Source organism: Polypterus senegalus, chromosome 2 (genome assembly GCF_016835505.1).
Source record: "Polypterus senegalus isolate Bchr_013 chromosome 2, ASM1683550v1, whole genome shotgun sequence".
Taxonomy (NCBI): Eukaryota; Metazoa; Chordata; class Cladistia; order Polypteriformes; family Polypteridae; genus Polypterus; species Polypterus senegalus.
The window spans coordinates 77,783,520-77,799,128 of NC_053155.1; the positions used below are offsets into that span (position 1 = coordinate 77,783,520).

The 15,609-nt window shown below is 36.7% G+C and overlaps 1 protein-coding gene across 1 annotated transcript in view; it reads left to right on the forward strand.

Annotated features, from left to right (window-relative positions):
* LOC120523068 (interferon-induced GTP-binding protein Mx-like) overlaps positions 1–15,609 on the forward strand; it is a 55,504-nt gene that overhangs the window by 635 nt on the left and 39,260 nt on the right. The window contains 2 exon segments of the mRNA XM_039744027.1: positions 8,914–9,000; positions 13,331–13,532. Of these exon segments, the coding sequence (XP_039599961.1) occupies positions 8,914–9,000; positions 13,331–13,532 (289 nt within the window).

The following is a 15,609-nucleotide window of genomic DNA, read 5'->3' on the forward strand; positions in this document are numbered from 1 at the left end:
TGAATGAGCACTGGTACGGTGGACACCGGCGCAAATATACAGTAGAATACGTAGACACACCTGGCAGGATGTTCAGGTTTGAACCCTGACACAGCCGAGCGTGGTTATCGTCTAAAATCACAGCGAAGAACAGACAAATCGGTAATCCCAGTGCGCCTATTCGCACTGTTACGGGCCACGAAATTGCCACCCAATCCAATAAGAAAACTGCTATACCGGGAGAAGTTGAGCCTCTCTTAGTTTGGCCCCCTGTGTCGGTGTTCTGTCGATTTGTGCTATCTTGTCGAAATAAGCTGTGACCCGGTAGTTGGGATATAGTGGGTTGGATAATGAATGGATGGATGCCAATATTTACACGTTTAAAAGAGAAAACGTAGAAATGAACATGAGATTTGTATGGTACCACTCGCCACCAGACAAAATTTTTCATAGTTCGTCTTACAATCACAATAAAGCTGGACATAAAAACGAGATTAAAATGGGAAAGGCATTGGATTGATGCATTGGATAGGTTTGCTTCTAATAGCTTTAACGACAATTAATAATTTTGATAGTGTCTGTTTTGATTAATTTGATTTATTTAAGAAATTTATGTATTAACTGTTTAGAAAAAATGTATAGGTTCCGTGCTTCGACAGAACAAGGGGCACACTGGTGGTGATCACTGCATAGTTCTCCTTTCGATACCTGATAACTTGTGGCCACCATTTCGCAATCCTTTTTTTCCGCGTTTGACTCGTCCTGCCCCTTCGTTCACTCCCACACGCGTAATACTTCGGCTACGCTTATTAAGCTCCTATTATCCACCGGGGTTTCCTCCGGACTCAGGTTGCTTAGGTTATCCACGCCATAAACATAAAAGCCAACCACACCTTAACTACCTCTATATTCAAAACTCCGGCCCTCAAACACCTGCAACTCCACCCACATCTCACATTCAGTATGAACGGGATGTCAGGCTGCTATTTTAAGCTCTGATCCCAACAGTGTGGTTAGAAACTGTCCGTTAATCTAACGGTGCAGATGTGAACGGTCCTGTACCATTTGCCAGAGGAAAGGAGTGAAAACAGTGCAGTATGGCTGAAGGGCAAAATTATACCGGTTGCTTTTAAAAGACAGCATGTGTTATATATGTTCTGAACATTGTGTTTATGGTCCTGTCTTGCCTTCACCACCCTCTGCAGTGTTTTGTACTCCTGAGGCGAGCTGTTGTCACATTTATACAGCCAGTGAGAACCTGCAGACGTTCATGAGAACAGACAGAAAAATGTGAGCCGTACTCAGATGTCTCATAGAATAAAGGCATTAGGGAGCCTTCCTGACATGATCTGAAATATGTTGTACCTACTTCCACTCATCACTGATGGTCAATCCAAGAAATTAAAAAAAATTCGCATCCTTTAACAGTAACCACTTCTTCTTTTTGTAGTCGATGATCATCTCCTTGGTTTTGCTGACATTAAGGGTCAGGTTGTTGTCCTGGAAACATTAAGTAAGCAGGAAAACATCTTCTCTGACAGACGTCTCATTGTTGCCAGTTTCCTTTTCGGTTTGTGCGCACCGATGATTTCCGCACGTGTTACATTGTTCTCGGTCAGACGTGCATGCTTGCACGTGCGTGCGTGCTTTCGCTGTGAACTTTTTGTGCTCTATTTCATTTCCCTTTCCGGTTCGTACCCGCCGATTACTGTATTTAAGCACGTGTTGAGCTACTCCCTGTTCATTGTTCTCAGTCAGACTTGCGTGCTTTACTTGTGATCTCTTTGTGCTCCACAGTATTTTGTGTGCTTTTGCAGTTAACCATGGCTTCTAAGCAAGTGAAGAGTGGTGAGAGGAAAGTTTTGCAGAAAATTGAAGTAAAGAAAGAAATATTGAAAAGTATGAACGTGGTATTAGTATAAGAAGTACAAGAAGTCAAAATCTATGATTTCAAATATTCTAAAGCAGAAAGAATCTATTAAAGCAGCTGATGTTGCAAAAGGAGTTACAGCGTTAATCAGGCAGAGGCCTCAAGTACTGGAAGAGGTGGAAAAACTGTTGCTAGTGTGGCTGAACGAGAAGCAACTTGCAGGGGATAGCGTAAACCAGGCGATGTTATACTGCGCCACCACCACCTACTCAAAGCATCATGATGCTCCAACATTGATGGACTGAAAGCCAGACGTCTACGTGACCATCATCATCAGGTCCTTCCATGAAAACCCTAAAACACAAAGAGGACTGTTTGACTTATGTTAGGTAGATTGCCCAGAGGGGACTGGGTGGTCTCTTGGTCTGGAACCCCTACAGATTTTATTTTTTTCTCCAGCTCTTGGAGTTTTTTTTTTGTTTTTTCTGTCCACCCTGGCCATCTGACCTTACTTAATCTATTTTAATTAATGTTGACTTATGTTTATTTTTTATTGTGTCTTCTATTTTTCTATTCATTTTGTAAAGCACTTTGAGCTACAATTTTTTGTATGAATATGTGCTATATAAATAAATGTTGATTGATTGATTGAGAAAGCCAGGAAGATTCATGGCAACTGTAGTTAAACCCCTGCTCAAGAAAAATAATCTTGACCCCTCTGCTTTTGAAAATTTTAGACCCATGTATAACCTGCCCTTCTTAAGTTAAATTCTAGAGAAGGCAGTCATTTTGCAATTAAATGACCACCTCAATAAACATGCTATTCTTATTAAATTTCAGTCAGGTTTCAGAACAAATCACAGCACAGAAACTGCACTCGTTAAAGTAGTAAATGACTTGCAGGTAAATGCAGACAGAGGCCATTTATCTGTTCTCATTCTCTTAGATCTGAGTGCCGCATTTGACACCATTGATCATAATATTCTTAGAAATCGCCTTAGTCAATGGGTGGGCCTCTCTGGCAGTGTCTTAAATTGGTTTGAATCCTACCTGGCAGGTAGAAAATTCTTTGTGAGTTGTGGTAATCACATCTCAAAGACACATGATATCCAATATGGTGTTCCACAAGGCTCTATCCTGGGTCAGCTGCTCTTCTCAATCTATATGCTTCCGTTAGGTTAGATTATCTCAGGTTACAATGTGAGCTACCACAGCTATGCTGATGACACACAACTGTACTTATCAATAGCACCTGATGACCCCGATTCTCTTGATTCACTAACACAATGTCTTACTGGTATTTCTGAATGGATAAATAGTAATTTTCTCAAACTAAATAAAGAGAAAACTGAAATTTTAGTGATTGGTAATAATGGATTCAATAAGGTTATCAGAAATAAACTGGATACATTAGGATTAAAAGTTAAGACGGAAGTAAAAAACTTAGGGATAACTGTTGACTGTAACCTGAATTTTAAATCGCATATTCATCAGACCATTAGGACAGCATTTTTTCACTTAAGAAATATAGCAAAAGTTAGACCTCTTATATCATTGAAAGATGCTGAGAAATTAATTCACGCTTTTGTTTTCAGTCGACTAGATTATTGTAACGCACTCCTCTCAGGACTACCCAAAAAAGACATAAATCATTTGCAACTAATGCAGAATGCAGCTGCTAGAATCCTAACTAGGAAAAGAAAATCCGAACACATTTCTCCAGTTTTAATGTCACTACACTGGTTACCTGTGTCATTCAGGATTGACTTTAAAATTCTGCTTATGGTTTATAAAGCCTTAAATAATCTTGCTCCATCTTATATATCGGAATGTCTGACACCCTATTTCCCAAATCGTAACCTTAGATCCTCAAATGAGTGTCTCCTTAGAATTTCAAAAGCTAAACTTAAAAGAAGTGGTGAGGCGGCCTTCTGCTGTTTATGCACCCAAAATCTGGAATAGACTGCCTATAGGAATTCGCCAGGCTAATACAGTAGAGCAGTTTAAAACACTGCTGAAAACACATTACTTTAACATGGCCTTCTCCTAACTTCACTTTAACTTAATCCTGATACTCTGCATGTTCAATTCATCATAATAACTATTCATGGTGGCTCTAAAATCCGTACTGAACTCTACTCTCTCTTCTGTTTCTTTTTCCGGTTTCTTCGTAGTGGCGGCCTGCAAGGGGATTAGCGTGAACTCCTGCAGTGTTACTTTTTTGGTTGCTTATGGTTGGCTTTTAAATAAAGTTTGAATTTGTTAAAATGTTCCTCTTTTTTTTTTTTTTCCCCTGTGCTTAAAACTCATTTAAAAATCAGTGTTTACAGCGATCGGCTTATAAGGCTACAGTATAGCGCGAACTCTTGCAATGTTAGTTTTCTCTGTTTAAGGTTTTCTCAGTGTTATTCAATGTTTTTACATTTAGTTTACTATTACGCTGTGCATTCTATGGTTTAACTATATTTGTGCTTAAAAACTTAAAATATATATTTACATACAGTTCGTATGGTCTGGAATGGATTAATTGTATTTACATACAATCCTATGGGGGGAAATTGCTTCGGTTCACGACCAACTTGGTTTATGACCAAAGTTTTGGAACGAATTATGGTCGTGAACCGAGGTTCCACTGTATTCACATTCTGAATGTCATAAAGAAGTAAATCCCAGGTATTTAATTATTTAGAAGATTGCAGAAGCAGCTAGAGAAAGTCTTCTGATGTAGAAAGAGACTAATAAAGAACTAGGGGGCTTTGTCCCCTGCTTGCTTCGTTCACCAACCCCGTGTCTGCGCTATGCGATAGCCTCTTCGCAGTTCTTTTGCTTGCGTATGGGGATGCGGATGTACAATTTAAACAGATTTTCATGGGAATTGTTAAATATGCATAATAGAACTACTAAAATTTATGCCTACATTTTGTTATTGGTAAAATATAAAAAAAGTTTCTGTTTTAACAATGTGTTTACACAGATTACTGTAGAAACGGAACACACATGAAATGCATCTGTTCCAAATAACGATCTATTATTTCCACTCTAAAACTCCAGCAGTTCACTCCCAGGTAATCAAACAAGGCATGAGCTGGGAGAAGTTTGTGCACGTTCTAAGTCAGTGGGGGGATGGAACAGCAGGCTGCTTTCTGCTTGTCTTAATTGGCACATTTACAGGACAAAAGACGCTGACGGAGAGGTGCGAGTGGATTTAAGGTGGGCCAGATTTAAGGGTTTTCTAGTAGGCTCTGGTAATTCTAGTGTTAAACAGATTGTTATTTTCATGGGAATTGTGCATAATGGAACTATTTTACACTTCAGCGAGCAATTAACCATATTAAAAAAGAGTAAAACGTAACAATTTAAAAGTAAATTATGTTTCATGTTGCGTTAGACTTATTCGCGTAATACGATTTTGCTTTGAAATTAACACGCAAATACTTTTTAAATTTAGTTTTAATATGAATGGTATATCAAGATCTCCTTTGTTGTGTAATATTATCCACGGAAGATGCACCACATTATCTTTCTTGGATACATCTTTCTTTCTACAGTAATTTGTGCGGTGGAAGACTGGACAGTGTTAACGGTTGTAGATATTCTTCGGGATATTGTAAGCTGATCTAAGTTGGTCTTCTGCATGATCACCACCAACTGTTTTAGCATGGTCTATTGATATGCATTTAACCAATTTGCCATGTAACCGATCAACATTTTTGACGTACATTTTTTTGACTTCATCGTTGCTAGGATTGCTCTTGTACATCATTTTTTCTGTTGATAACCCTTCGTGATGAAATTCCTCGATAAGATTTGGACATAATACGTCTTCTTTAATTGGGAACTTAAAGTGAGGAAAACGTTAAAATTTATAAGAGCTGAGAGAGTAGGAACTCTGTCTATCAAAAGCATTCACACAATTGAGAGGTGAGAGTACCGTGTGCGTGGTTGAATATGGTTGAGAGGAGGGTGTGACTTGAAAAAATCTCATGGTCAAAGTCTCGTCTCAGGGGACTTGAAAAAATATTCCAAAAAGTCTCGTCTCGTCGCAGGATTTTTTTATATAATAGAGAGATATGACTGAACAAAAAACTGAAGCTGCAGCAGTTAGTTAGTCATTTGGTTTATATACCTGTGTTCTGTTTTGAGGAAACTTCCCTTTGTTGTAAAATCTTTAGACAGCTGTACGTGTCAATGTTTAGCAGACATAATTGTTTTATCACGTCCGTGTGGAATGCTACAAATGATGAAAGATTAAACACGTCCACTTACTTATACACGCTGTGAATCATTTCAGGCTATTTTTTGAGGCGGGCAACTTTAAGTTATTTAATTTCTTATGTGACTTTGAAAAAAGCAACAACTAAATCACATGCCTTATTAGTTTTTAGAAAGATATTTTTTTCCAAACCAAACTCAGTGTAAACCTGGTTTGTAAATGCCATGTTTTTTGTTTTTTTTTTTTGCCAGAGTTGTGCTCACCTGAGATTCTGTAACATGACATGGTGGTAATACAGGGGGATTCTGAACTCAACTGAACCATTTTAGGCAGGTTCTCTTTTACTTCCTCTAGGGTTTCCTCCAGCTCTAGAAAGTATTGATTACATCCTTCTCCTCACAAGTAAACACATTTTTCTGGACTTAGTGTACTTACTTCACGTTTTGAAAAGACAGTGGCCATATTTCTTTGATTTCTGCTATAAAAGGTATGTTGTCAATAACTTTGTGCCAAATGTGACACTTTTTTTCAAATTTAAATGCTGCTGTTTGTTTCTTTCTTGTTTGATGTCAGATTGTAATCCTAATCTTTCTTTTTTAAGAATCTCTGCATTTTTTTCTGTTAGATAGTCAGGAGAAGAAACCGTAATAGTAATGTACATGAATTTATAAGGTTCAGATAAGGCTAACAAACTCAGAAACTGTGATTTGCCGTCTAATTTTTACTGATGATGAAAACTGACTCTGAATGTCACCTTTATACATTTATGTAAATCTGCAGTCTATGGTATTTCAGAGAGCAAAGTGTTTTTTAATAATTAATTTTATTTGGAAACAAAACATTAGAAAGGAACACAACACGACACAAATAGGGCTGAGTGGTGGCTCTGAGGCTAAAGATCTGTGCTGGTGTCCCAAAGGTTGCTGGTTCAAATCCCCATCACTGCCAAAAAGAGGTCCTACTCTGCTGGACCCTTGAGCAAGGCACTTAACCTTCAATTGTTTCAGGGGTATACGAAAACTAATATGAGAAATTGTATAAGGCGAAATAAAGAACAAAAAAAAAAACTCATTTAAACAAATGTGAGTACAATAATATGCTTCGAAAACAATCCAAAAAGAAAGCAGAATAATCATGGAACATCATTTGCTCCCAGGATAAGCCACATTTCATAATCATGACACCATTATTAATTACTGTGAAAGAAGAAAAGAAATTGTATAATATTAAATAAGAGAAAATGTACTGCAAACTAAAATCACTCGATTGTCAAGTTGCAAGCACAAATTCTCAGTATTCTATCTTTCACTGAAACAAATTGAAAAAAATGAGGATGGGAAGGAAATTAAATTACAGGATAATCAAATAATAAAATAATGTTCAAGGTGGTCTACAACCTTTAATCTGTATATTAAATTCCAGATGCCCTTCTCTTTTTAAGGCTTCTGCCATTACAGTCTCATCTCTTAATTCTGTGTCCGTCTGAGTTTATTGGGATCAGTTGATGAGTTTTTAAAGTTTTTTTTTGAGTCTCCAAAGTTTTCTGTACCATGAATGTAACTTAATAATTATGAAGGTTAATGAATTTTTAAAAGTAAATACACATGAATTATTTCTGCAAATTCAGAACAGTCTCCCAACTGATCCATGATTTTTCCCAAACTTTTACCAGTACTAGAAAGACCTTTGGCCTGTTAACGTCAGTGATACAGTAGCAAACTGAGACCTAGTGCTGTATGACATTAAAACATTTGCAGCCTCCAAAGAGGATTTTTCATAATTCTGTAAATCAGTTTAATGCATTACCTTCAACCTATTTTTATCACCATAAAAAGTCTTATCTTTTATTTTTTTATCAATTTTTTCATTTGCATTATCACAAAGGGTGATCTTTTGAACTACTAGCTATTCATATCTGGAAGAAGGTAGAGATAAAAGGGACAATAAGGGAAGACTTTGAACAGGAAACATCTTCAGTGCCTTATATTATAGACACAGGTTCATCTATGCTATTATTATAAAATTTGCTAAAATAATTGAATAAGAAAATTGACGTTAATAAAAGTGCATTTTTCCCAATTAATTTTCTGGCACATCAAATCAGGCTTGATAACTTCTCACTGATTGTATCAAAGCAATATATATACTGTATATATAACTGGATATAATTATTACAACTAAACGTAAGGATCTCTTTTTGGTAGAATAATGGAATAAATCAGACGAGATGTTCATAGATGTTTTGTTCTCCATATTACTTTTTTTATTTGATACACTATATTAATCGGCCAGGAGAATCAATTCTGTTGCTGGCCTGCAGATATTTATGCAGTAAAATACTGGAAATTGGGTGAAGTCCACAAAATGTACACCTGCTTGGTGTGGAACCTTCCTGTTCTAAATTTTCTTTATGCACCCTGCTCTGTTCTTCAGACAGCATTAATTATTGTCAATTCAGCGGCAATCCAGTGGTTAACATTTACTAAAGATATGGAACCAAAGTAGGACACATGTTGTTACTAAGGCACACGGTGAAGGGCAGTTTCTCTTAAACAAGTTCTCTCATTTGATGTGGGCTGCATTGCGGTGGAATTCATTGCATTATACGGCCAGCTTTTAGTTACAGTAATTGAGCTCAGTTTCAAGTTAGTTGTCACGTTTAGATAGTAGCATAGATGCAAAATTTAATTCTGTTTCAAAACAGACTTGTTTTTTTTTTCATAAAATGTTGCAAGCATAATTTGTGTAAAAAATATTCTTAAATAATAAAATGCTGTGTTTAGAGTAAAGTTTTGAACATTGCATCCCAATGTGAAACTTAATCTTGTTTTTGATATTTATTGCATTTTAGACAACTGATGACATGTCGCGCTCAAAGAAGATGAAAATGGCTGAACCACTGAAAATCAGCACCCTGGTGACACCAATTGTTCATGAGGTTAGCACTTTATTATTAAGTAATGACTTGATTAATTATTTTTTTTGTGTGTGTTAGATATGAAATGTGAAATATTCAGTTTAATGTGTATTTAAAAATGTGCTGATGATATACTGTATATGATCTTGAACCTCCGTCTCCAAGTTTACTGCTTGCCCAATCATTTCAATTATATGACCTGCTATCAAACAGAATATAAAGCACATTAGAATTCAAACTATACACTTTGCATCATCTTGAAGAGTATTATTTAGCATTTTTTATTTTTCATTATCTATAACAGGTTTTGCTGAATAATGTTTATAAAAAACCATCTTTGCTTATTCAGCAAGACACATTTTAACTCCTACTTAGAGGCTATAAAATGACTCCACATGACTTTTACTGGTTTTTGCGCATCTCTATTCAATTTTTGTAGCACAGGAAGATGTTTGCAGACATTTTGTCAGACACGTTAACAAACCTGTCAACCATAGTCTACTATGAATTGCCTACTGTATTACTTTTCTGCCCCTCTAGTTTCCCTCTAACTCACAGCGTGTATTGTGGCGCAAAAGTGTTCACAAAAGCTACTTTAACTTCTAAGGTTCTTTTATGTTGGTGGACAAGGTAATACTGGAAATGTCTAAATTATTAATTCTTTTAATTCTTTGCATTTATATAGCACTTTTCTCACTACTCAAAGCGTTCAGCAATTGCAGGTTAAGGGCCTTGTTCAATTGCCCAACAGAGCAGAGTTCCTTTTGGCATTTATGGGATTCAAACCGGCAACCTTCCGATTGGCAGTGCAGATCCCATGTTAGTCTTGACTTACATGTATGCGCCTCTTACCTATGTTATTTATATTCACATATCATTTAAGTTTGAAACCTCACTACCTTAGGCGGGTCAATAGAGACACCTAAATCCTTCAGGTTACCCCTTGAAATCGCTAACAGAATGAGCTCAGCTTTCACCACAGACATAAAGGACATACTCCAACAAGACCTGATGGCTACCTTTAAAAGAGCTAAACAAATTGCAGATCTGTCAAACAAGCACACAGGGGAAGATACTAAACAAGGCAAGTTTTAGTGAGGAAATATTGAAACTTTTATTATCACTTACATTTATTTGCAGAGAAGCCAGGCATTAAATACTAGCAGTCAAAAGTGAAAGAAAAGATACCGCCCGAATGATTTAAATCAGTGTCTGAAACAGCAGGCTTTGCCTTAGCATAACCATGTGAGATATGTATGTAATTTACAGCATTTCACATCTTTGTAGAGGTAGACACACACTGGTAAGTTTTCCTGAGCTTAAACATACTTCTTCTTAACTTTTGGTTTACATCTGTATATTTTCCCACAGTTCTCTGTATTAGCAATAGTTATTTGCATCCCAGTATTCAACACTGTGTTAAAATACATTTCTTAAAAATGTCAAACTGTTTAGACAATGGTTCAAAAAAAGAACAGATCTAGCATAGCCATTTTCTGAAGCAGTCTCCAACTTGGTCCACAATTTCTTCTAAGATATTTCCCATCCTCGCTGGCCCTCCAAACATTTGTCTTCATTCCACTTCCCCATTTGCATCTAATCCTCCCTTCAGCGACCTTCCCTGCCAGCATGATGTCATTCCTCCCTGTCAGCTAAATGTTATGTTGTAAATTCTTAATTCGTTAAATGAAAGTAAATTTCTATAGTCTTGGTCATACAGTTTCTTCACTACTTCTTATATGAATAAAACACTCAAATGAAATATGATGAGTCTTGTTTTATAAACTAAAAAAAAAACAGCTCCATTACACAATGTTTACAAGTTCAGAGTAAATTCATATTTTTAACTTACAAATCCTTCTGATATTTTTGGGACAGCTTTTACTACCTGCTAGTTTCGTGCCTTTGAACTTGAGCCCTGGTATGTGTAACATGAATGTAATCATGACTTACTGTATTAATTAACAGTCCCACCAATGGCTGGGTAACTGCAACACAGCTGATATGACTACTGATCCCCGCAAACATTTAGATTTCCTACAAACTCTGCACCTATGCAGATGAAAAAACAGTAAAAAATTATTATAAAGGGGAAAAACTATAAAAGCTCCTGTATTGTGCATAACTGACCAACAAAATATAAAAGGAGCAAATGTTGAGTTAAAATACAAAGAAAATGTTAGCATACCAGACAACATTTCTACAGTATGCAGAGTAACATCCTACCACCCTCGTACGACATCACGATATAGCAGAATACAGAAATGTTCAAGGGGCAGTTCGATTTTAAAGCCACTATAAGTCATTGGCATTTATTGACCCAATCTTTCCATTGTTTCCTTTTCACTCCTTAGTGCTGTTTCTCCATTATGAAATAAATCACCAGTCACCATCAAAAATAAGACAACACTGTGCAACTTTTTTGACATTATTTGTAGTTGTGACCAAAATATAAATAATGAACATTTAAATTTACTTTAAAGCATATGCTGACATAGTTGCAGAAACATTCGCATTTATAATTTTATAGTCTATCAAAAATGTTTGCGTAGCAATTCCATCCATCCATCCATCCATCATCCAACCCGGTGTATCCTAACTACAGGGTCACGGGGGTCTGCTGGAGCAAATTCCAGCCAACACAGGGTGCAAGGCAGGAAACAAACCCCAGACAGGGTGCCAGCCCACCACAGGGCACACACACACACACACCAAGTACACACTAGGGACAATTTAGAATCACCAATGCACCTACTGTAACCTGCATGTCTTTGGACTGTGGGAGGAAACATGCAAACTCCACGCAGGGAGGACCTGGGAAGTGAACAAGGTTCTTGTGTAGCAATTATGTCAATGGAAATCAATCTTTAAACTGACTTAGCATGGTAGAAACTGTGCCAACCTTAACCATTGCCTGCAGTCTTGCCCAGTAAAACCAGGATTGATAATGAAATAGGCCAGAATGCTTGGATATTTTATTTCCTTGCATCTTGTACAGGCCAGTTCTAGTATCTTTTCATTCTTTTATTACATCTCTGCATATAGAATTTAATAATAAAAATCCCAGTACTTTTGGTTTATAGTTGGCATCAGACTAAAATAAGTTCCATATGGTTTTACGTGAGTTATTATATTAATATTTTCTTTTATTTATTTGTTTTATACTGCTTACTGCCTCTCTTGTTGAGAAAGTATGCGGCTTTTATTTGAGGACACCTCATTGTTCCCCTAAATAACTGTAACAGATATTACAAAAAGTCAAAATTTCCATCATTATACCTCTTTCTTTTGAACAGATATTTTAATGTATGCTTGTTTTCACATTTATAAATAAGGTCTGAAAATCTAATCTTCTGCCATAATAATACAGTACATAAACTAGTATAGCAGATAGTGGGACATGCTAATTTGTCCATGCTCTTGAATGTTTAACCTTTGTAGCCTACCTGTGTAGAAAAGAAGTAAAATAATGAGCAATGTATGGCATTTTATTGACTATCACCCAATAGGTATGGCTCCTGACCCTCCACATTCACCTCCAAAATTCTACATGAGGAAGATGGGAAGATATGGACCAAACAGAAAAGTTCAAATATATTTTGAGTCCATTGATTAGTGCAGCAGAAGTAGTTTTGCAAGAATTATACTTTACATTGATTGCACCAGGAACTATCGTGCTAGAAGAAGCTCTTAATTTACTGAGCGACAAATGTCCCTATGGTCATGAGTTCTAGGTAATGGAAAAAAGTCTGAATTAATGCTTATGAACACAATAAGATGATGAAATGAGGTTACAGTGTAGATGGACCTGCCCTTAATGAGAAAGTGAAGAGCTTGATAATACATAATGTGAAGGCCTAGGAGTAGAACCACTTCTTCTATAGAATAATAGAATGTAGTGGAGGTATTTTAGGAATTTGGTGCAGATGCCCCCTAGACACCACCAGCATAAGTCACCTCAAACATTTCCCAAGGGGGGACACCCACGACATATTGAAGAAATTATATGCCTCCCAACTGGCCATAAAATGCTTGGAAATTCCTAGGAGGTGCGGGAGACTATTGCTGTGGTCTAGGCCAGAAAACTACATCAACTCATACCAGGACAAGTGGCAGGAGAGTAAGTGTAAGACTAATATGGCAAGGTTTGCTGTATAATTGCATTACAAAATGGAATCCAAGCCTTCAACAAGATATATTCATATTATAACAAATTGAGCTAGAGTTTCATATCTTTTTTTTATTTTCAGAACTTCTTGCAATAAAAATGTACAGTTAAACATTAATGTATACATCATATCTCTGCATTGCAAAAATTTCATTAAAAAAAAGAAATGTCTTCTTAATATAGATAAAAGACAACACGAAGAACACCTTATTCAGTCAGTATGAACTAAAAATCCGTCCCTATATTGATCTCATTGACTCTCTGCGATCGCTGGGTGTTGACCAAGACCTTGCTCTACCGTCTATTGCTGTGATTGGAGATCAGAGTTCTGGGAAAAGTTCTGTTCTTGAAGCCTTATCTGGTGTGTCGCTGCCACGAGGATCTGGTAAGAGAATGTTTTACAGAAACTGGTCTGTTTAGAATGATCTGACATTTTGACTCTCTGGCTTTTAACCCAGTATGATATGTTGGCAATATGTATACTTTTTATTAAGAATATCTTTTCAGTTCTTATGTGTTAATGTGTTTCTGGTTCATTTACCCTTCGGTTTTGTGTCTGATACTTTGGGTTTTCTCTTTTTTATTGTACAGCACTTTGGTCAGCCTTGATGTTGTTTTTAAAGTGCTTTATAAATAAATAAGTAAAATATGAAACAAACAGTCTCTGAAAAAAAATAAACACTAAATATTGACTTAAAATAAATAGAGTATCTCAGTACTAGGTGGTATGATAAAGTAACTTTCTGCACTTTTACAAAGGTGTGCAACTAACACCACGGTGTAATTCTAAATTAAAGATGAAATTGGCTATAAAGCCTGGAATTCAAATCAATGTAAGAATTAGATGGAACTGAAATAAGTACCTCTTGTATTTTGTAATGTGTTCTTTTGCAGCTTCACTTTTGTTCACTTTTTTAAAATAAATGTACTTCCTTACTCTTGTGAAGTAACTTGTACAATATAATCATTAATACTGAGCTAATGCTGCTTCCCCTCTGGCGTTTCTCAGCAGGTTCTTTTTTTGTCTTGTCATGTCATGTTGCTTCCTCACTGCCCCACATATAATATGAAAGCTTTATGAAAACAATACCTCTCACCCTCTGATCACTCTCCTAGTCTTTTTCTTGCCTGTGAGCCCAATTTACATCTGACATATTGTGTGCAGTCCTGGTCACCACACTACAAAAAGACATTAGCATTTTAAGCTGTACAGAGGACAGCAACCAGGTTTATCCCAGAACTTAAGGACATGTTGTACTCGGACAGAATAGGAAACTTAAACGTGTTTAGCGTCCATCAGAGGAGAGTGCAAAGGGTAAAGTAGATCCAGCATAGTTCATTTAATTTAGCAGGTGAATTATATACTGAAGGACGTCAGTAGAAATTAAAGGGAAGTGTGTTTAAAACTGAAGCTATGAAGCACTTCCTTATGCAGAGAGTTGTAGGAATCTGAAACAAACTACCAAGACAACCAGTTGAAGCAGAAACCTTGATAACCTTTAATAAGAATCTGAATCAATGCTTCAAATGGAGTTGTATTTACTGGTAGTCAGCACTGTCACCTTTTTGGATTTCTCTGTAGAGTACCAGTACCTTTTATTAGAGTGCCAGTGAGTACGGGCATCTACTATCAGCAAATTTCAAGTGGAAAAGAGGAACACCTGTTCTTTGATCAAATGTTATTTATAACTGACGTGTGAAGCTTCATGGACCCACATCCCCACGCTCTTTAATTGAATGTTATTCTACATCATAAACAGAGTACTGGCAGTAATTTGGCTCTACTTCAAGCTTTCACCTGGGTGAAATATTGGGATATCTTAGCTATAAGCTCAACAGACAAGCTTGTCAGACTGAATGGTCTCCTCTTGCTGTCAGATTTCTTATATTACAGTATATTCTATGTCCTTATCTCAACTTTAGGCTCATTAGAAAACCAGCAGAGAGAAGACATAGGAAACAGTCCCCTCATGCCCTGTTGAGTCCCCGAGCCTCTTAACTTTGAGTAGCATTTCAAAAGCCAGCCCTTCATGTTAATGTCCATGTTACATGCTCTATGTGCTGAAGGAGCGTTCCTCCCAGGATTCAGCAATCTTTTTCTCTCATGTGCCACAACCTTGCATTGCTCTTTGCCCACACTGACATACGAAAGTTCGCTGTAGTCCCCAGTATGTGTGTGTCTGTCTTTTTATGTGACTTCATTTTGGTGACTTTTTCGAAAACCCATGACATATTTAAAGTACGATGATAACTGCATTGCAGATTTATTTCTTTTTGGACAGAATTAGAAGAAATCCTAAATATAATTTTAACATTGGCATATTTTGTATATGTAGTGCTAATGGTGTCTAATTTAAAGCATCCATCCATCTATCCATTGTCTAACTTGTTTATCTGTTTCAGCATTGTAGTGGGTTGGTGGTGAGCTTGTTGAAAGAGCTTTGGGCAGAACCAGCCCTGGA